The 23218-nt window shown below is 43.5% G+C and overlaps 1 protein-coding gene across 1 annotated transcript in view; it reads left to right on the forward strand.

Moving 5' to 3' along the window:
- The first annotated feature begins 1148 nt into the window (after positions 1 to 1148).
- LOC125945676 (uncharacterized) overlaps positions 1149 to 23218 on the forward strand; it is a 40334-nt gene continuing 18264 nt past the window's right edge. Inside the window, exons 1-12 of the mRNA XM_049667905.1 lie at positions 1149 to 1189; positions 2707 to 2788; positions 3603 to 3691; positions 6267 to 6348; positions 10747 to 10835; positions 12688 to 12769; positions 13472 to 13560; positions 14369 to 14449; positions 15581 to 15685; positions 18375 to 18439; positions 19643 to 19721; positions 22530 to 22576. Coding sequence (XP_049523862.1) covers positions 1149 to 1189; positions 2707 to 2788; positions 3603 to 3691; positions 6267 to 6348; positions 10747 to 10835; positions 12688 to 12769; positions 13472 to 13560; positions 14369 to 14449; positions 15581 to 15685; positions 18375 to 18439; positions 19643 to 19721; positions 22530 to 22576 — 931 coding nt within the window. The remainder of the gene's footprint in view (positions 1190 to 2706; positions 2789 to 3602; positions 3692 to 6266; positions 6349 to 10746; positions 10836 to 12687; positions 12770 to 13471; positions 13561 to 14368; positions 14450 to 15580; positions 15686 to 18374; positions 18440 to 19642; positions 19722 to 22529; positions 22577 to 23218) is intronic.

A 23218-nucleotide genomic window follows, 5' to 3' on the forward strand; every position in this document is an offset into this window, starting at 1 on the left:
TAGCTCTTTCGTATATGCTACTCTCGAACACGTTTCTACAGGATGCCACACAACCCAGGCTAGATACAGCGGCTGCTTTCTATCAGTTAGGACCAATACGCCGTAAACGATGTACACCCATAATGGTGCAAATTGGTCTATAACTCACTCTTACGCCGGTAAGGGTGAAAGGGTGCGAGCTATAGACGGCAAATCACCCTTCAGGGTATAAACTGGTTTACAGTCACCAGATTTACACAGGTGAAAGTTATTCCCCCCCCCCCCCCCTAATGGTGAACATTGGTCAATACTAGCACCTTTACACCCGTAAGCAGAAAAGTGCGTTAATTATAATTCGCACAAAACCCGTAGAGAACACGTGTTAGTTAAACCCTTCAGGGTGTAAATCGATCTGCAGTATAGCTTTAGCCACTTACCGGCATACGTCTCCTTTTTATGTACCTGTCATGTCCTGAGGATGACCTTGGAATGACCTTGTTAGTGATGTACTTGAAATCTGCTGCGCCAACGCTCCTGCGCACTAACGCAGACGTTATTTCTAGCCAGGCATAGCTTTATTTTTTGGTAGCCCGAGAATGAAAACGGGTGTCAGGTGCACCGAATGTATAAGCCAGCGCGACGATTACGAATTGCACATCTATTTATCTAAACTTGGCTTCTTTTGGCTCCAAGCATTCGTCGGGCTTTTTTTTAACGTAATTTCACATTCCAATTTCTTCGTTCTGCAAAGATAACCTCACGTAACCATTATTATAATTAATGTATTAAATGTTATTGAAACTGTATTAAAATGCCGCGAGGTCACCGGGATCGTCTCGCTCTTCGCAGGGAGTAAACGCCGTTCTCGATGGGACCAGTGTTCTGGGCTGACGCAGAGTACCAGCAACTTGGTAAGTTGTTACTTTGAGCGCTTTGAGTGCATGCAGCAGCACAAATCAAACAATATTGCCGACGTATTTAATATATTCAAAAACAAGACAATTTAAATATTAGCGTTATAAATTTACGTTTGTTAAGGAGAGAGAGAGAGAGAGGAGATGCGAGCTTTCGTAATATCCGGCAGTGTACCTTTGTTACCCCAACACGGCACTTGTTACAGACAATTTAGAATGGCATTAAAAAAAAAGTAAGAGTGAGCACCGGCAGATATGTCTCTGCGAGCTGAGTTATCCGTCTTCGAGGAACAGCCGTAAGTCGTATTACAATGTTGGCGTAGAAAAAGAAGACATGCACGAGGAAGCAGCATCGAAGTCTGCAACAAGGCTGGTGACATTGCGGTCTAATGCAAGCAGACGACAGCGACGAGTGGTGTTGTGGGAGGCCGCTGAAAGGAGTCCAGTCTAATGAGCGCGGTTAACGATACTTAACCATTCTGTTGAAGGCCAGCTGAACGTGACCGGTGTGGGAAAGCAGAAACATGGCTACTGTTAGTCTCTTGAGGGAGAATACATGCTTAGGAAAACGACCTTCGCGAGCCGTCAGAATGTATAGGACTGTGTTATGTCATCTGCACGGACAAGGACTGGGGAGCACTAAAGCATCAAATAAAAAGTGAGTGGAAAACCTCTTCCATCTTCTCATGAATATCGCTGGCATGGACTTTTACGAGCGGTGTCTAGGAGTGTTCGTATTCTAATGCACAAAGTAGTGCAGGTAGAAGTCATCTTAGACAGCTTTGCTTAGTAAAACGGGTTGGAAGGCACCTTTTATTGAAAAGACGTGCACGCTTCGTTTTTTCTTGTTTCGAAAACGTAAGTTATTTGCTTGCACAGTGCACGGTGGTAAATTATTTTACAGTCTTGGATCCAAATGTTTAAGAACGAAGAACCATGGCAAGTTTCTGAGACCTCGCCAACTCTCCCGTGGAGCAAGTTCACTCTTGTTTACGCATAAGCTGTTGCCCCCGCTTGGCAGTGAAATAGCCTATAAATTACGAACAGTGGTGCAATACTACGCTCTAAAAAACTACACGCCATTTATTTGGGTGGGCGTTTCTCGTTCCCGAACAATGATTGCCGTCTCTCTATGCTCAAGAGACGCCTAAAAAAGAACACGTCAAGACAGGACAAGCACTTGTCCTGTCTCGACTTGTCCTTTGTTCGTACTGCGCTATGTACTTTCCATATCGCTGTCCAGTCTTTCAAGCTCTGCGCTCCCTACTTTTCTGTCAAGAGCGGCATGTCGCACTGATATATATATATATGTATATATATATATATATATATAAATATATATATATATATAATTTTTTTTTTTTTTTTCAGTTGTCATGAACCATAACCGCCACGTTTCTACGATTTCACGAAGTGAAAAAGACAGAAATGGTTGTTACATGTGTAGTCGGGGGTGGATTTCAAGTCTGACTTCGCAAAATACGATGCACAGAACAAGTGGTCAGACAAAAAGACGGCGGGGACGTTGTATCCGAAAATTACTCCGACCCTTCATACACACAACTCTCAAACTTACCAATTTTCGAGCATATTTGTCAATATTTCAGGCCCTAAATGAAAATTTTGCTTCCTAGTGTCACTACAATTCAACTTTCTCCCTCGAGTTCCACAATTTCATTCGCATCGGTCCAGCCGTTTTCTCGGGGAAGAATTTCTGCGTATTGTGTGTATTTAAGTACGAAGGATCGAAAACAGACCCGAGCCAAAAGATTCCTGTTAAGCACGGACCCGCTTTGCTCGCTGCTTTTTACAGTGCGGCCTACTGTGGCATCCACGGCCATCACGCGACCGCAAACCACCCCGACACTGCACAATTGACGTACAGCCTGGCCCCGGTAAGATATTTATTAAGGTGGCTGACAGGGCGCTTGTCCGTGTTTGCTATTCGTCCCGGTGTTTATTTCTACTCGCGCTTTTTATAACCAGCATGAATAACCCCGGTAAGACGGTAAGTTTCCCGTCAACGCCATCGACGCCGCTTCTATCCAGTGATGGTGGCGCCGCCCTAGCGGTAACGGTACACGCACGATCTCATTATTATAGCCTCAAGACTGCAAATTTCCTCGGTTTCGACAATTTTCAATCAGATTACTAAAGGGGTCGTCTACTAATAGCATTTATGCCTTTTACATGCGTTAATACGTAAGCATTCTGTGGCGAATACCCCACCAAAATCTGTCCGTCCCGTGACGCGTCACCTCACATATGCAACATAGATGCATAACAGTCAAGTCAACACGTGTAATCGTTACAACAGTAATAGTAGATGATTGGTAGCGTTATAAGGCTAAAGTCAAAAGTACATTAACATATTTCTCTAACCATAACCTTAGTTTCCTACAGTAATACGTAAGCATTCCTTGGCGATTACCCCAGAAAAATCTGCCCGTCACGTGATGCCTTACATCTGCAAAATGCAAGATTCGTAAGTTTAACAAATGTAATCGTTATAGGGTAACAGTAGATAATTGGTGGCGATGGGCAGACATGCATACGCTAGCAAATTGAGTAAACGCGAAGTAGTAGCTGAGCCAAAGAGTGCATACGCATTAGTAGACAATTTTCAAAGTTTCTGTAGCATTCTTTTAACACGCAGAATCGCAGTTGACCCGAGCTAAGGCTTCCTCTTTCCTGGTTCACGTTTTGCAGCGCGGCCTACTGTGGCATCCACGGCCGTCACGTGACCGGACGTCCGCCGACCTACGAGGGTCCATACCCCGCCAGACCCTTGTATCCAGGTATTTATATTGCTTGACTATGCGCATGACTTCCTGTTGAATGTAAGCCATGTCTTTGTCGTCTCTTCTTTAAGGATCGGTAAGATCAGACCATTCACTTTAAGGATCGGTAAGATCAGACCATTCACGTATAGCTGCCCTAAGTAGATTTAAAAAAAAAGTGTTTAAAGATATTTTGCCGAGTGCATGATTAGTACTTGCTTGCACCCGACGCGGTCATGTTCCACCTTTCCGTCATCACTGTACGTATTCAAGCCACGTCTTCGGTGCGTATTTGCGCTTCTTGGTGAAACGCCTTCTCGGTGCCCGACGCTGCTTAGCGTTTACGAGTCGGCAGTCGCTAGCGTTCTACGACTCGTTTCACTTTGCGCCGGAAATGTGCCTGTTCTGCTCGATATTTCATCTATATCTATCTATCTATCTATATATCTATCTATCTATCTACCTATCTATCATTATTAGTCAACTAGAATATCGCCTATCCTTGCTTGTTCTGATCCACACCGCTCTCTTCCTGTCTCTTAACGCTAAGCCTAGCATTTCTTGTTCCATCGCTCTTTTTGCGGTCCTTAACTTGTTCTCGAGCTTCTCTGTTAACCTCAAAGATTCTGCCCTATATGTTAGCACCGGTAGAATGCAATGATTGTACACTTTTCTTTTCAACGACAGCGGTAAGTACCCAGTCAGGATTTTTTGGCAATGCTTGCCGTATGCACTCCAACCCTATTTTATTCTTTTGTAAATTTTATCATGATCCCCTGTGAGTAATTGACCTAGAAAAACTTACTCCTTTACAGACTCTATAGACTGGCTGGCGATCAATTCTTGTTCCCTTGCCAGGGTATTGAACATTGTTTGTCTTCTGCATATAAATCTTCAACCCCACTCTTACACTTTCTTGGCTAAGGTCCTCAATCATTTGCTGTAATTCGTCCCCATTGTTGCTGAATAGGACAGTGTAATCTGCATGGAAACCGAAGGTTGCTGAGATATTCTCCGTTGATCCTCACTCCTAAGCCTTCCCAGTCTAAGAGCTTGAATACTTCTTCGAAGCATGCAATGAATAGCATTGGAGAGATTCTGTCGCCTTGCCTGACCCTTTTCTTGATAGGTATATTTCTACTTTTCTTGTGGAGAACCAAGGTTGCTGTGCAATCCTTTTAGATATTTGCCTAGATATTCACGTATGCCTCCTGTATTCCTTAATTACGCAATGCCTCTATGACTGCTGGTATCTCTACTGAATCAAATGCTTTTTCATGGTGGAATACTACGCGCCAAAAAAAAACTATACGTGATTTGAGTGGCCGTTACTTGTTCCCAAACAGTGATTGCCATCTCTCTCAGCTCAAGAGACGCCTAAAAAGAGATACGTCAAGACAGGACAAGCACTTGTCCTGTCTGGACCTGTCCTTTGTTCTTACTGCGATATGTACTTTGTATATCGCTGTCCTTTCTTTAAAGCCCTGCGCTCCCTACTTTTCTGTCACGAGCGCCATGTCTCACTGGTAATGCGCATGCCATACCTAGACGGAATGTCCCGGGCATGCAGAGTTAAAAGAAATCGGACATGCAATATATATATATATATATATATATATATATCCAAACGAAAAGAAAGGGAACCAAGGGGCCCGATTTTTATTACGCATGTCATAAGAAGCCAACAAACAGTAGCACCAAGGACAACATTGGGGAAATTACTTATACTTACTAATTCAACTAATGAAATGAAAATGGATGAAAACACAACTGGCTGCAGGTGGGAAGTGCGTAATACGAAGACGTAGGTTCGTTCCCCCCGTGCGGCCAGTTGTTTTTTTTTTTCATTCATTTTCATTTTCATTAATTTATCATTTCTTTATTTCAATTGGTCAGTACAATTTCCCTATGTCTTCCTTGGCGTCACTGTTTGTTGACTTCTATGATATGATTAATAAAAATAGGGCCCCTCGGTTCTCTTTCTTCTCGTTCATTACATAACGAGGGTTCGAATCCGGCAATATTGATGCCTTCAGGTACCATATGTGGGTTTATTGACCAGTTGCATTCACCCAAAAGAAGATCACGTACTCGTGACGCCTGCGGCAGAAAGGGTGTTCCACATCCGCCGCCTCGGTTTGTGAGTGGTGGCGTTTTACGATTCATAAGCGCCATGTTTCTACGATTAAACGAAGTGACAAAAAAAGAGAAATAGAAGTTTCATGTGTAGTCAGAGATGGTCAATAGTCTGACTTTGCGGAATACGATGCCAAGAAAAAGTGGTCTTACAAAAAGACGGCGAGGACATTGTATCCGAAAAATCCTCCGACCCTTCATACACACATCACCAACTTACCAATTTTCGAGCATATTTGTCAATATTTCAGGCCCTAAATGAAAATTTTGCTTCCTAGTGTCACTACAATTCAACTTTCTCCCTCGAGTTCCACAATTTCATTCGCATCGGTCCAGCAGTTTTCTCGGGGAAGAATTTCTGCGTATTGTGTGCATTTAAGTACGAAGGATCGAAAACAGACCCGAGCCAAAAGATTCCTGTTAAGCACGCACCCGCTTTGCTTGCTGCTTTTTACAGCGCGGCCTACTGTGGCATCCACGGCCATCACGCGACCGCAAACCACCCCGACACTGCACAATTGACGTACAGCCTGGCCCCGGTAAGATATTTATTAAGGTGGCTGACAGGGCGCTTGTCCGTGTTTGCTATTCGTCCCGGTGTTTATTTCTACTCGCGCTTTGTATAACCAGCATGAATAACCCCGGTAAGACGGTAAGTTTCCCGTCAACGCCGTCGACGCCGCTTCCTATCCAGCGATGGTGGCGCCGCCCTAGCGTTAGCGGTACACGCACGATCTCATTATTATAGCCTCAAGACTGCAACTTTCCCTCAGTTTCGACAAATTTCATTCAGATTTACTAAAGGGGTCGTCTACTAATAGCATTTCTGCCTTTTACATGCATTAATACGTAAGCATTCTGTGGCGAATACCCCACCAAAATCTGTCCGTCCCGTGACGCGTCACCTCACATATGCAACATAGATGCATAACAGTCAAGTCAACACGTGTAATCGTTACAACAGTAATAGTAGATGATTGGTAGCGTTATAAGGCTAAAGTCAAAAGTACATTAACATATTTCTCTAACCATAACCTTAGTTTCCTACAGTAATACGTAAGGATTCCTTGTCGATTACCCCAGAAAAATCTGCCCGTCACGTGATGCTTTACATCTGCAAAATGCAAGATTCGTAAGTTTAACAAATGTAATCGTTATAGGGTAACAGTAGCTAATTGGTGGCGATGGGCAGACATGCATACGCTTCAAATTAAGTCAGTAAACGCGAAGTAGTAGCTGAGCCAAAGAGTGCATACGTATTAGTAGACAATTTTCAAAGTTTCTGTAGCATTCTTTTAACACGCGGAATTGCTGTTGGCCTAGAGCTAAGGCTTCCTCTTTCCTGGTTACGTTTTGCAGCGCGGCCTACTGTGGCATCCACGGCCGTCACGTGACCGGACGTCCGGCGACCTACGAGGGCCCATACCCCGCCAGACCCTTGTATCCAGGTATTTATATTGCTTGACTGTGCGCATGACTTCCTGTTGAATGTAAGTCATGTCTTTGTCGTCTCTTCTTTAAGGATCGGTAAGATCAGACCATTCACGTATAGCTGCCCTAAGTAGATTTAAAAAAAAAGTGTTTAAAGATATTTTGCCGAGTGCATGATTAGTACTTGCTTGCACCCGACGTGGTCATGTTCCACCTTTCCGTCATCACTGTACGTATTCAAGCCACGTCTTCGGTGCGTATTTGCGCTTCTTGGTGAAACGCGTTCTCGGTGCCCGACGCTGCTTAGCGTTTACGAGTCGGCAGTCGCTAGCGTTCTACGACTCGTTTCACTTTGCGCCGGAAATGTGCCTGTTCTGCTCGATATTTCATCTATATCTATCTATCTATCTATCTATCTATCTATCTATCTATCTATCTACCTATCTATCATTATTAGTCAACTAGAATATCGCCTATCCTTGCTTGTTCTGATCCACACCGCTCTCTTCCTGTCTCTTAACGCTAAGCCTAGCATTTCTTGTTCCATCGCTCTTTGTGCGGTCCTTAACTTGTTCTCGAGCTTCTCTGTTAACCTCAAAGATTCTGCCCTATATGTTAGCACCGGTAGAATGCAATGATTGTACACTTTTCTTTTCAACGACAGCGGCAAGTACCCAGTCAGGATTTTTTGGCAATGCTTGCCGTATGCACTCCAACCCTATTTTATTCTTTTGTAAATTTTATCATGATCCCCTGTGAGTAATTGACCTAGAAAAACTTACTCCTTTACAGACTCTATAGACTGGCTGGCGCTCAATTCTTGTTCCCTTGCCAGGGTATTGAACATTGTTTGTCTTCTGCATATAAATCTTCAACCCCACTCTTACACTTTCTTGGCTAAGGTCCTCAATCATTTGCTGTAATTCGTCCCCATTGTTGCTGAATAGGACAGTGTAATCTGCATGGAAACCGAAGGTTGCTGAGATATTCTCCGTTGATCCTCACTCCTAAGCCTTCCCAGTCTAAGAGCTTGAATACTTCTTCGAAGCATGCAATGAATAGCATTGGAGAGATTCTGTCGCCTTGCCTGACCCCTTTCTTGATAGGTATATTTCTACTTTTCTTGTGGAGAATCAAGGTTGCTGTGCAATCCTTTTAGATATTTGCCTAGATATTCACGTATGCCTCCTGTATTCCTTGATTACGCAAGTGCCTCTATGACTGCTGGTATCTCTACTGAATCAAATGCTTTTTCATGGTGGAATACTACGCGCCAAAAAAAAAACTATACGTGATTTGAGTGGCCGTTACTTGTTCCCAAACAGTGATTGCCATCTCTCTCAGCTCAAGAGACGCCTAAAAAGAGATACGTCAAGACAGGACAAGCACTTGTCCTGTCTGGACCTGTCCTTTGTTCTTACTGCGATATGTACTTTGTATATCGCTGTCCTTTCTTTAAAGCCCTGCGCTCCCTACTTTTCTGTCACGAGCGCCATGTCTCACTGATAATGCGCATGCCATACCTAGACGGAATGTCCCGGGCATGCAGCGTTAAAAGAAATCGGACATGCAATATATATATATATATATATATATATATATATATATATATATATATATATATATCCAATCGAAAAGAAAGGGAACCAAGGGGCCCGATTTTTATTAAGCATGTCATAAGAAGCCAACAAACAGTAGCACCAAGGACAACATTGGGGAAATTACTTATACTTACTAATTCAACTAATAAAATGATAATGAAATGAAAATGAAATGAAAATGGATGAAAACACAACTGGCTGCAGGTGGGAAGTGCGTAATACGAAGACGTAGGTTCGTTCCCCCCGTGCGGCCAGTTGTTTTTTTTCATTCATTTTCATTTTCATTAATTTATCATTTCTTTATTTCAATTGGTCAGTACAATTTTCCTATGTCTTCCTTGGCGTCACTGTTTGTTGACTTCTTATGATATGATTAATAAAAATAGGGCCCCTCGGTTCTCTTTCTTCTCGTTCATTACATAACGAGGGTTCGAATCCGGCAATATTGATGCCTTCAGGTACCATATGTGGGTTTATTGACCAGTTGCATTCACCCAAAAGAAGATCACGTACTCGTGACGCCTGCGGCAGAAAGGGTGTTCCACATCCGCCGCCTCGGTTTGAGTGGTGGCGTTTTACGATTCATAAGCGCCATGTTTCTACGATTAAACTAAGTGACAAAAAAAGAGAAATAGAAGTTTCATGTGTAGTCAGAGATGAAGGTCAATAGTCTGACTTTGCGAAATACGATGCCAAGAAAAAGTGGTCTTACAAAAAAGACGGCGAAGACATTGTATCCGAAAAATCCTCCGACCCTTCATACACACAAATCACCAACTTACCAATTTTCGAGAATATTTGTCAATATTTCAGGCCCTAAATCAAAATGTTGCTTGCTAGTGTCACTACAATTTAACTTTCTCCCTCGAGTTCCACAATTTCATTCGCACCGGTCCAGCAGTTTTCTCGGGGAAGAATTTCTGCGTATTGTGTGCATTTAAGTACGAAGGATCGAAAACAGACCAGAGCCAAAAGATTCCTGTTAAGCACGCACCCGCTTTGCTCGCTGCTTTTTACAGTGCTGCCTACTGTGGCATCCACGGCCATCACGCGACCGCAAACCACCCGGACACTGCACAATTGACGTACAGCCTGGCCCCGGTAAGATATTTATTAAGGTGGCTGACAGGCCGCTTGTCCGTGTTTGCTATTCGTCCCGGTGTTTATTTCTACTCGCGCTTTGTATAACCAGCATGAATAACCCCGGTAAGACGGTAAGTTTCCCGTCAACGCCATCGACGCCGCTTCTATCCAGCGATGGTGGCGCCGCCCTAGCGGTAGCGGTACACGCACAATTTCATTATTATAGCCTCAAGACTGCAGCTTCCCTCAGTTTCAACAAATTTCATTCAGATTACTCAAGGGGTCTTCTACTAAAAGCATTTCTGCCTTTTACATGCATTAATACGTAAGCATTCTGTGGCGAATATCCTACAAAAATATGTCCGTCCCGTGCGACCTCATATCTTCCACATAAATACATAACTGGTCAGGTCAACACCTGTAATCGGTACAGTGTAATAGTGGATGATTGGTAGCGTTAGAAGGCTCAAGTCAAAAGGACATTAACATGTTTCTCTCCATCACCTTAGTTTCCTACGATAATACATAAGCATTCTTTCGAGAATACCCCAGAAAAATCTGCCCGTCCCGTGATGCCTTATATCTGCAAAATGCAAGATTGGTCAGGTTAACACATGTAATCTTTGTAGGGTAACAGAAGATAACTGGTGGCAGACATGCATACGCTAGCAAAATAAGTGAGCAAACGCGAAGTAGTAGCTGAGCCAGAGAGTGCTTACGCATTAGTAGACAATGCTCTAAACTTCTGTGGCCTTTTTTGAGGCGCGGAATTGCTGTTGGCCTTGAGCTAAGGGCTTCCTCTTTCCTGGTTACGTTTTGCAGCGCGGCCTACTGTGGCATCCACGGCCGTCACGTGACCGGACGTCCGGCGTCCTACGAGGGTCCATACCTCGCCAGACCCTCGTACCCAGGTATTTGTATTGCTTGACTATGCGCATGACTTCCTGTTGAATGTAAGCCGTGTCTTTGTCGTCTCTTGTTTGAGGATCGGTAAGATCGGACCTTGAATTCACGTATCATTCCTAAGCTTGAATACGTCTTCTAAGCATGCAATGAATAGCATTGGAGAGATTGTGTCACCTCGCCTGACCCCTTTCTTGATGGGTATATCTCTACTTGTGGAGAACCAAGGTTGCTAAGCAATCTTTTAGATATTTGCCAAGATATTCACGTATGCCTCCTGTACTCCTTGATTACGCAATGCCTCTATGACTGCTGGTATCTCTACTGAATGAAATGCTTTTTTCATGGTGGTATACTACGCTCTAAAAAATTATACGTGATTTGATTGGGCGATTATCCTTTCCAAACAGTGATTGCCATCTCTCTCTGCTCAAGAGACGTCTAAAAAAAGACACGTGGAGACAGGACAAGCCCTTGTCCTGTCTCGACCTGTCCTTTGTTCTTACTGCGCTATGTACTTTGTATATCGCTTTCCAGTCTTTCAAGCTCGGCGCTCCCTACTTTTCCGTCAAGAGCGGCATGTCACACTGATAACGCGCATGCAATTCCTAGTCGGAATGTCCCGGGCACGCAGCGTTAAAGGAAATCGAAGACATGCAATATATATATATATATATATATATATATATATATATATATATATACAAAAGAAAGGGAACAGAGGGGGCCCGATTTTTATTAAGCATGTCATAAAAAGCCAACAGTGACACCAAGGACAACATAGGGGAAATTACTTGTACAAGTACTAATTGAATTAAAGAAATGAATTAAAGAAAATAGATTAAAAAACAACTGGCCGCAGGTGGGAAGTGCGTAATGCGATGACGTGGGTTTTCCCCACCTGCGGCCACTTGTTTTTTCAGCCATTTTCATTTTCATGAACTTAATTTCTTTAATTCAATTAGTAAGTACAAGTAATTTCCCCTATGTTGTCCTTGCTGTCAATGTTTGTTGACTTGGTGCCATTTCTTCTCGTTCATTACATAACGAGGGTTTGAATCCGGCAACATTGGTGCCTTCAGGTAGCATATGTGGGTTTATTGACCAGTTGCCTTCACCCAAAAAAAGATCACGTACTCGTGACGCCTGCGGCAGAAAGGATTTGTGAGTGGTGGCGCTGGCTAATACTCCCAGGGTTAATTCTAGTTGTAAGACATAAATACCCCAGAAAGTGGATGGGAAAACGGCTCCGCGGTAGCTCAATGGTGAGAGCATCGCACGCGTAATGCGAAGACGTGAGTTCGTTCCCCACCTGCGGCCAGTTATTTTTTCATCCATTTTCATTTTCATTAATTTACCATTTCTTTAATTCAATTAGTAAGTGCAAGTAATTTCCCCTATGTTGTCGTTGGTATCACTGTCTGTTGTCTTACGATATATATGTCACGAACCATAACCGCCACGTTTCTAAAATTAAAACGAAGTGACAAAACAAAAAGGAAGTTTTATGTGTTGTCAGAGATTAAGTTCAATAGTCTGACTTTGCAAAATACGATGCAGCCAAAAAGTGGTCCGACAAGAAGACGGCGGGGACATTTTATCCGAAAATCCTCCGACCCTTCATACACACAAATCACCAACTTACCAATTTTCGAGAATTTTTCTAAATATTTCAGGGCCTAAACAAAAATTTTGCTTGCTAGCGTCAGTACAATTTAACTTTCCCTCTCGAGTTCAACAAATTAATTCGCATCGGTCCAGCAGTTTTCTGGGGGAAGAGTTTCTGCGTATTGTGTGCATTTAAGTACGAGCCAAAAGATTCCTGTTAAGCACGCACCCGCTTTGCTCTGTTTTTTACAGCGCGGTCTACTGTGGCATCGGCGGCCATCACGTGACCCCATTCCACCCAAACACGGCACAGCCGACGTACAGCCTGGACCCGGTAAGACTCAAGTTTCCCTTCAAAGCCGTCGGCGCCACTTCTATCCAGCGATGGTGGCGCCGCCCTTGCGTCAGCTGTACACGCACGATCTGATTATTACAGCTAGAGCGCAACTTTTCTCCCAAATTCAACAAATTTCATTCGGATTATTCGAGGGGTCCTCTACAAAACGCATTTCTGCCTTTGACATGCATTAATACGTAAGCATTTTTTGGCGAATACCCCACCAAAATCTGTCCGTCCCGTGACGCCTCATATCTGCAACATAAATGCATAACTGGTCAACACGTGTAATCGTTACAACAGTAATAGTGGATGATTGGTAGCGTTAGAAGGCTCAAGTCAAAAGGACATTAACATGTTTCTCTCCACCACCTTAAGTTTCCTACAGTAATACGTAAGCATTTTTTGGCGAATATCCCACCCGAAATCTGTCCGTCCCGTGATGCCTTATATCTGCCAAATGGTGAAGATTGGTCAAGTTAACACATGTAATGGTTATAGGGTAACATTAGACAATTGGTAGCGATGGGTAGGCATGCATACGTTAGCAAAATAAGTTAGCAAAAGCGAAGTAGTAGCTGATCCAAAGAGTGCTTACGCATTACTAGACAATTCTCTAAACTTCTGTAGCATACTTTAAGACGCGGAATCGCAGTTGGCCTAGAGCTAGGCTTCCTCTTTCCTGGTTACGTTTTGCAGCGCGGTATACTGTGGCATCCACGGCCGTCACGTGAGCGGACGCCCGGCTACCTACGAGGGTCCATACCCCGCCAGACCCTCGTACCCAGGTATTTATATTGCTCGACTATGCGCATAACTTTCTGTTCAATTTAAACCGTGTCTCAATCATCTCTTCTTTAAGGGTCGGTAAGATGAGACTTTGAATCTGGGTGCGCGGTTCCGTGTTTTGATCGCGGTTCCGACTTCTGCGCTTTGCGATTACGCCAGCGGAGAGTGAAAGAGGGGGGCAGTTATCACTTTTGCCTAAGCCTCGTCCCCGTTGTCAGAGTAAACGCCGTACGCAAAAGGCGCGTCACATAAGGGAGGAGCTTTGCGCCGGTCGTTACTGTCTTGCATGCGTAATCATGCGAACGACAGGTAATTAAAACTTCGCAGTGCGGTATCTCAAAGATCGGATACGCATGAATTCTTCCAAGCGGAACTGTTAAAGCAAGACTGCCTCTAACTTTTCAATACAAACGTGCCTGCTTATACTGCAGCGTTATAAGTTAATTATTCAATTTTTGTTAATTGCACTGCCAACAGCGATAATTATCGATAATCTCACTGTGTCCCCCTCACCACATAACCCTACTATAGAGGTACCACTCATCTATCTACTTCTATCTATCTATTTACCTGTCTTTCTGTGTCTGTTTTATGTGCATCTTTCTTTTGTGCATCTTTTTTTTTTACGTGCATCTTTTTTTTTTTTTGTCTCAGCGCCTAAAACAAACAAAAAACCTGTCAACTTAGCTTTGATCACCCTGTATATAAATTCCTTTCGTGGACTCTAATTGGATTACCATCGGTTGACATGCAGGCTTTTATTTCTGTTCTGCCCTTTCAACTTTATCTCGCTTTCGATCTCTGCAGCACAACTGGGCTGTTGGGATCCTTTCATGTCAGACCGGCATGCCATGTGACTACCGAGCACTACACGTGGTCAGCTTCGTGGTAAGCTCGCACGCAGTTTCAAGCAGCGTTGCCTAAGGTACAGATATGAGTAAGTCACTACGAAAACTATTAGTGCAATCTTTATGAACAGATTTCGTTAAATTATCACGAATGCTTATTAAAATTACGGGGCGTTACGAAAAGTCTCTTTGAAATGCTTTAGCAGTAGAGAAGACGTTACAATTGATTTGGTCGCGATTGCGGTTACCCCAGAGACATATGTAGAGGTAGTAAATTGACAAGTACTATTTGTGAAACTTAAAGGTTTTTGTAACTTACAATGTGCAGATAAGCCTTCGTTTGTAGTGAGCAGAGAAGTGGCGCTGCCTTCGCCTTCATTTTTTACGAGTTGGCTTGGCTCGTCTATCGACAAAATAACGACGCCGGGGGGCCAGCCGGCCAGCCACGACGTAGGCGTGTACTTGAGGAAAAAACAGCAGTACAACTATAACAAAGGTCTCTACAACAACGCAAACTCATTGTACCAGTCTATTTACCTTTAAGAGTGGTTGGAAAGGTGACAACATAGTTGGTTAACCACAGTTGACTCCCTCCACTGAACCCAGGACGATGGGCGACTTTCACAATTTGCGAGGCGGGCTATCGGCATCGCTATCACTTCTGAGCGTTGCTGGAAGCGGAGCTTTTTTTTAGTCTGCTCAGATCGAAAAATTCTGCTTACATATATCCACGCGCTTTTGGAAGTAACCGCTGCAGGTGTAAACACTATCGAGGGTGAGCTTTTCGTTGCGTCATGAAGAACTTGGCTCCATAAAAATCAGTTGTCAGTCCCTTTAAGGGAATATATTTATTCATTTTTTTTTCCTTTCGTCGTATTACACGATGCCGCGCTGCCATCTCAGTCGAGATCAACCAAGGATTCGTCTCTACACATGGTGGGAAAGCTTTAAGGAAAAGCATATTTATTAAACATGTGCCAAGAATTTACTACAAAAAACATGCTGATAGCTAGTATTCCTAAATACGATAAATGTTTGTTTTTTACGATAGCAAATTGGTTAAAAAACGAGATCGACGCGTTGGGGTTTTAATCTGCGCCTCTCGACTGCTATTTTCACACCCCTACGTCTTGTTGTAAACATTCATTTCAAAACAAATCGCTCTTGGCAGGGTCTTGCAGCCTACTCGGAGAGCCTTCGCAGCCGACTGCTGTGGGCCAAGACACAGCGCCTTCGTGGATTCCTCTCTGCGGTCGTATCGCATTTTATGGACACGGTAAGAACCGTCTGGTACTCATCTGTGGACAACGGGCAATCAGTGTGCGCACTGGAATGATTTGCGCAATCACCACTTAAGAGAGTGCTCTTAAGGGGAAGCGTTTGCTCGAAGCACAGTCCGATTTCTCTTTAGGAATACATGTAAAACGCCGTACGAATGCACTGTTCTTCCATTTACTTTCATAGAAGCGTTACTTTAAGCATTTACAAAACTAACTACAACCCACATGTATTTCGTCCCACACTTCGGGAAATATCTCCAAGTTCTCGAAAGCGGAAAATATCTCGAAACTGGTGTCATCCTGGTGATTACTTTCAAGTGGATACGTCTTGAAAACTCACCGGCTACAATTCGCAAATTGCAATGTGCCTAAAGTAATTAATCATGAAGTTAATTTAATTAATGTTTCTTTATTATTTGAATATGTGTTTCTATTTCACATGCGAGGAATGTACGCCTATTCGAATAATTCAGCCCAAGGACAAGAATTATGCTATCTGCCACATGAGATTTTTTTTTCTGGAAAGCTTGAGAATGATCATTCTCAAGCACCCTGCACCTTGTTAGTTGGTGGTGAACTGAACGCCTTGGCAGTCGGAGGCTCATGGCAAGTCTTTCAGGCGTTTCTATGTCGTAAATCTCTACTTATCCTGATTAAACCGACAGTAGTCGATCAAGGAATGTCTCGTACTGGAGCCGACATTTTCTCTGGAGCACCTTTAGAATCTGACCAAGAACTGCTTAGACCTGTTACCTAGATGATGAGACCTTGTCGAAGCCCTGGCTCCAGTCTGATTGATACGCCCATGTTAGATCGAATATACCAATCATGAAAGGTCGCCACTTTCCTGTGAACCACAACGCTGGGGACCGCTTGATGAAAGCAGCAGACGACGAACACAAGCACCTAACGAGCAATGAACCTGTGTCAATAAGCCTCCCGTAACGTAGCACAAAAGTTAGTTGCAGAACTATCTTGTTCTTCATCACTTGATGTTCTACACTAAGCTTTTTTCTTAGCTTTATAAATATCGTCTGTGGCAGATGGGACAATTGAAATACTTGTGATGAATTGCTCAAAAAGAAGGGCCAATTGCGCAGGATAGAGAACTGTGTAAATGACCAATTAGAGTAAAAGGTGATAGTGAAATTTCATTAGTTTAGGGCTATATATAGCGATATACGAATTGTGAAAAATAATTCGCGTCATATTTACTTAGGTTCTGAAAATGACGATAGGCCACAAATGTCGCCATACGATACTCTCATTTGCCATGACGTACTACAGAACGTCACAAGTGGCACTTTCTAGCACTTACTGTCATTTTCTTTCTTCTTTTTTTTTTTGCACTTGTGACGATTCCACGATGCCGCGTGCTTCCCTTATAAAATTGATCTGTCCCTCGGTGCTCGCTATAGCAAAACTGGTGGCCCCGGAAACACCGTAAAACTTGTGACAGCTGCTATATGTTTAAATACGGAAAATAAGGTTTGTGTTTAGGATACGAAAGCGTGTTCGGACACGAAATAACTTCTGACTGAATCAATGCTATACTCGACTGTGCAATGCCATCACACAAACTGCGCCTACAGTCAGTAATCTCTACGAAAACCATTGAAGAGGCGACCTTTGCTTATTACGACGCTGATACATATAGGTACGTATATGTGATACGTAGAGGGCGTCTTGTACATGAAAAAAAAGTTTGGTTGAGAGGGAACCAGAAGAGGTCGCTTTCTCCTGAGTTGACAGTACAGGAATTAGAAAAGGTGGCGTACGCCTACTTGATTTCCTTTCTATTGCGTACAGCAATGACAAGCTATCATAATGGATGCTGCGGCTACTATAGTGTGTGTTTCTTCAGCTGCACCAATTTTTTTTTTATTGAGCCGTGGCAGATAGTACAATTTTAATCCTTGAGCACTAAACTACTTGGATGAGGCGACCATTACTTCTACATTAAACCAAATGCTTAATTGAATAATTACTATAATTACGGTAATTACTTTACTGCAAATTCGACTGCGCTAATCTCGAAATCTGTGCCATCCTCAGAATTTGTTCCAAGTCGATATGCTTTGCGGACTCGCTGGCTACAATTAGTACAATAAATATGTGCCCTAATCTAATTAGTGTAATTATGTTAATTACTTAGCTATTGTGCTATCTGCCGCAGGCAATTCTGAAAATTTTGCAGCAGCTATAAAATGAGCCCCTTGTATACTCGGCACCCAATCTCAGGAACAGAAGTTCGCTGGGTGCTTTTGGATGACGGAATTTGGGCATCGTTCTCAATCAACTTCATGAACATGGAGGGTGAGAGTTAATTCTTCGTTCTACGATACAGTAAACAAACTATAGAAAGTTGTCTAAGCAGTAGTTATGCGTAGCGCGGCTTTGGTTGGGCACGCTGTTTTACGTGAACTTTTCTGACTACAGACAGCAAGCCAGTCGTAGGTGTAAGCATAGCCACGCCATTTCGTTAAAACAGTTTATTTTGACTGTGAATCAAGTCGATAAAGACGTAACTTTATTTTTGATAGTCAACAGGTTAAGCGCGCCGGAGTTGTGTACGCCATGGCGGTTTTGCTTAGCAGTGTGTACATGTCTAATACCTCGAGCATGAAGCAGATTCTATGACTGCATCAGCACGCAATCTTAGAAACTCCAAACTCGCTCTCACAGGAATTCGCTGGGTGGTTTTGGATGTCCGAGTTTCGGCGGCGTATTCAACTACGGGAACTTCGAGGGTAAGATAGCGAACCACCGTGTGATTTCTTTATTCACCGGTATTAAACCCTCATTTTAGAAAACTGTATAATCACGAATTATGCGCAGTGCGGCTTCAGATAGGCCACGGTACATTACAAGGACATTTAACATTTATGGCGATATCGCAGTATATCCTGTCAGTCAATCGCTGCTATAAACATATATAGCTACGTCCATGAAATAGCGCTGTCAGTTAAATGCACGAAGTTGAAAGTGTTCTAATTCTTAGTTACTTAAATATCGTCTGTAGTGGATAGGACAATTGAAATACTTGCGACGATTCCATGATGCCGCGCTTATTACAATCAGTAGAATTTTGACCACTACAAGTTGCGGGTGTGATGCGTCGAGCTGCATCAATAAAAAAGAGTTTTAAAACTCCCCGTCTTACCGTGAATGCCGTCTTAGATAGCAAGGAACGATGGAATAACTTAATTCCCATGACACCTGCTTCTCACGTCAAGAGATTGGCGCGTTGGCATATGTTTTTTTTTTTTCCTGAACTTCCTCTCAACAGACACGGCCAATATCTGCGAATATAACATCGTATCGTCGATTTCCAAATTCATGCCTTCGAACTTTGTGTTTTGTAAAATACATAATAAAAATTTCGCCGATGAATCCTCGTGCCACAATAATTGATAACTGAGTCGTTCTGCGTTTTTATAAAACATAAGCCTTAACAATCGCTTATCATGCTCGGTCAGCGTAAAAATGCACTACTCTGTTTGCTGGACAATTTTCAGCCGGTCAAACCGAGGCCTTCGAGACGGCAGCGGCGAACTATTAATAATAAGGGTGCGCTGATGCGATCGATGAATAAGATTAATCTATTGCCATTTGTGCTAGTAGAGACCGTTTTCATTTGCCAAAAAAAATCTTCCGTGCCGAGAACGTCATTGTTGGATCCCATAAGTCTTTCAGTATTCCACTTCACTAAACATACGTATGCACCTATGCACTTATGAGTTAGGAATGCGAACGCATTAATGTCCAATTGAACGCCGCTGAGCAGTCCGAGTTTTGAACTCCTAGCGGGCAGGCAAGCGAGCGCCACTCTGCTTCTGGGCGCGGGGCCGGTCATTCGTTCCAAACTCATGTATTTACTCATGTTACTCATGTATTTATTCATTTACGTGCGCGATGCATACGTCATACATTATACGGTATATTTCGTGCAGGCGATGTGCAGTTCACGTGTGCCCTCACCAACAGTTGCGTCAAAGAAGAACGTCGTCGCGGCAAAAATCAAAGCTTTCGGTGAGAGTCCATGGCCGAAACGCTAATCTTCGCACAATCAAAGAAGCCCTAAATGCTCGATTTTAACGCGGTCTTCTTATTAACGCGCACCGAATTTTCACCACCACGATGCCGACCGATGTCACCACGATGCCACACGATGTCGCGCTGCCAATGCGGCCGTGATCAAATATGCACTCTACTTGACCTATCGTAGCAATGCTATAAGAACAAACATGTCTACAACACTGGGCCCAGAAATTACTACTAGAAAAATCTTAGACAGCTGGTATGCCTAAATACGAGACACATTTATTTTTACGATAGGAAATGCGTTAATAAACGACAACGACGCATTAACGTTATTACTCTCTGCTACTTGATTGAGCTACGCCATTACACAGCAACTGCTGATACAGGAAATTCTTCCCAAGAAAACTAATTTAAAAGAGCAACCGCAGCCTCTAGCATCACGCAGCAAGATTAGTAGGGTGTGATGAGAATAAAACACAACAATGGAGGCTGTTATAAGATAAGGGACGAAAATTGTCCTTTTTTATTAAAAAGCAGTCTAAACGTTTAAATTCTGAAAGAGTGTGCGCATCCTAAACAATTCTGAAAGTGGTGTGCGCATGCGCGATTGCCTTGCCAGCGTGTACGGCACCGATAGGCGCACATTACATGGTAGGGCTTGAATGCAGGTAAAAGCATCGATGTGCGGTAGGATAGGTCTGTGGTTAATAAACGCAAAGAGGTACAAACAAAAAATCAAAAAAGTTTTGATTTTTTTTGCACCAAGTTCATTTAGTGCAGAAAATGCATTGATAAACCTGCACGACCCAACAATCCCCTCGGCTGTTGACAGGTGCAGAAATAAACTATCGAACTATCTAACTACTACTGTGAACTTCGTGGGTAAGGTATCAAACTGCGCAGTAATTATTTCTTGGTTATGTAGACTTCGAATTGTAAACAGTGTTTAGTCAAATTATACACTGTGCGCGTCAATTGGCCGTAACACGACAACGTCAGTGTTTGGAAATACGGTGACAAAATTTTCCTGCGCGAGAGAATTACGAGAGAGGTCACACAGATGGGACGCCAAGCGTCGCGTCTTCCAATACTCTGCATGCATTTAAATTTCTTTTTCTACTCTACTGCATCGCTTGATGCCACGCCACCGTTAAAGCCGGGGGTTAGCCTCGCGATGCGACTGAATGGAAGGGTTAATGGAAAACCATTTCAGGAAGGGTTCATTGCACAACAAAAACTATTTTCCGTTATGACATCCGGGATATACTTTACGGTTGCAAATGTTCTACTTCATCAATGAAGGCGTTAATTTCTACTTAGTCTACACAAATTGGTAGCACTTCAAAAACTTACTTCGCGCTGCAGTTTAACAGTTAAAACATGTCAGTACGAATCTTCGCATATCACTTAGTAACTTGTATGACTAAGTAGAGTTCACTAAGGAAGAGACATTAGCGGAAGAAAGGAGCTGGGCAGGCCATGTAATGCCGTAGAATGGATACCCGGTGGACCATTAGGGTTACAGAATGATACCAAGAGAAGGGAAGCGCAGTCAGGTCGGCAGAAAACCAATGGGAGTATGAAGTTATGATGATTGCAGGGAGTGGGACTCCTGCGCACGACAGGGGAATGAAGATCGCAGAGAGAGAGCCTTGATGATGATGATGAGATGATGATGATGATGATGCTTGGATGATGATGATGATGATGATGAGAAGCATGGCAAATGCGACAACGTGATATGATGGCTAAAGAGTAATAAGGATTCATAAAGGCTATTTATTCGTTGGAAAATAATCTGGTTTTTATCTTAGTTAACCGCCTAGCACTGAATGTGTTTTTTAGACAATAAAACAAGCGAATAGAGCATGCGCAATAAGTATAGTACTGTCATGAGTAAAGGGACAACACACGCGGAACAACGACGACGATGAAGAGAGCACGCGATGTTCCAAACAGCACGAGCGCTCGAGGCGCGTGACCCGAGCCGTGATCGAAAGGAAACCAGCGATGAGCTGTCATTATCGACGTGGCTCTGGGCCAGGAAGGTCGCATCGTCAGCATCGCACTGGCGACGGGAGCCATGGAGGTTCGGTCGAGTCCGTGACGCTGGCAGTTCAGGGTGTGGCCGTCGACCTCGGCGACGTTCGAGCGAGGCTCCTTGGACCGGCTGCAGCCTCTCGCGGCACTGCCGCGCACTCCAGGAAGGATCCCTCTTCGGCGGCATACCAGCACGTACGATACATCCCGGGAGGCCACATCGGCACTTTAGCAAGGCGCCGGACGGAAGCGGCGGCCGAACACGTCGCTAGGCCTAACCCGTCGGGCTTCTGCCACGTCAGCAACGGCGACCGGGATACACGGGCGTCTGCCAAGGCGACGAAGGATCGTTGGGAGTAGCAACTCCGGAAGAGACGCGACGCGACTTGGACGAGAATTCACATGAGTCAGCGCCAAAAAAACGTGAGCACATACCACTCAAGCAGCGACGCAGCCAAAGGGGCTAGAGGTGTCCGACTGTGAGGAGTATAGGGAATAAGATACAGTTGAGAGCCGCTTGTATATTTAATTCATATTTTGTTGATCATTCTCGGTTGTTTTAGTGGGAATTTTTGCTTTTGGTTTGCTCTTATTAAATCATGTGTGCTGTGCCGTCATACGTCTTAGTCCCATCTCATCCCTGACAAGTACTCCTGAGGGGCTTCCTATTGAGAGTTAACGACCTTGATGCGCTGGTTGAAGCAGATGTTGTGGCAATTCGGAGCGTAATCACGAATACGTTTCTCCTCTTTGCAGAAATTCGCTGTATGGTTTTGGATGTCCCAGTTTCGACATCTTCGTGGGTAAGCTATCAAACTGTACAGTAATTTTCTCATCGTTATGTAGACTTCGAATTGCAAAAAGTGTTCTAGTCAAAATTACAGTGTACGTCAATTGGCCGTAATATTTGAGATGTTTCATGACCCTCCCGTCCTGTGTATCGGGCTCCAAAATATGACACCACAGTCAACTAGCCCACAATTCAATATTGACATTTCGCAGTTGAAGTTCTGGGCCGTAACGTGGTGCCGACAATGTCAGTGTGACGTAAAGTGATTTTAGGGATATTTGCACACCTTTATCCTGCACAGTGTCTTGTGCACAGGAAAAATCGCCCGGGCTTCTCACTGGTTCTCTAATGCAGTGAAATGACTTACGTAACGAGGACTATAGCCTCGACAATTTTTTTTGGATCTCAAGACGTTTTGGATCTCGTCAAGTCTTGTATCTCCAATTAACAGCGCAGACTTGTCCGACCTCGCTGTAATGAAAAAACTATTAGAAATTAAGCGTGTTTATCTCCTCCAGGCGCGAAATAAATCTGGCAATGAAAAAAATTATCTTAACATCATTTTCGTCTTTTCATGCTTTATTTTTTTCATAGGACTTTTAGATTAAACAACCGAACACTGTCGTATTCAATTCGGTCCCTCAAATAGTCTGGG

The sequence above is a fragment of the Dermacentor silvarum genome, chromosome 5 (assembly GCF_013339745.2).
Source record: "Dermacentor silvarum isolate Dsil-2018 chromosome 5, BIME_Dsil_1.4, whole genome shotgun sequence".
NCBI lineage: Eukaryota > Metazoa > Arthropoda > Arachnida > Ixodida > Ixodidae > Dermacentor > Dermacentor silvarum.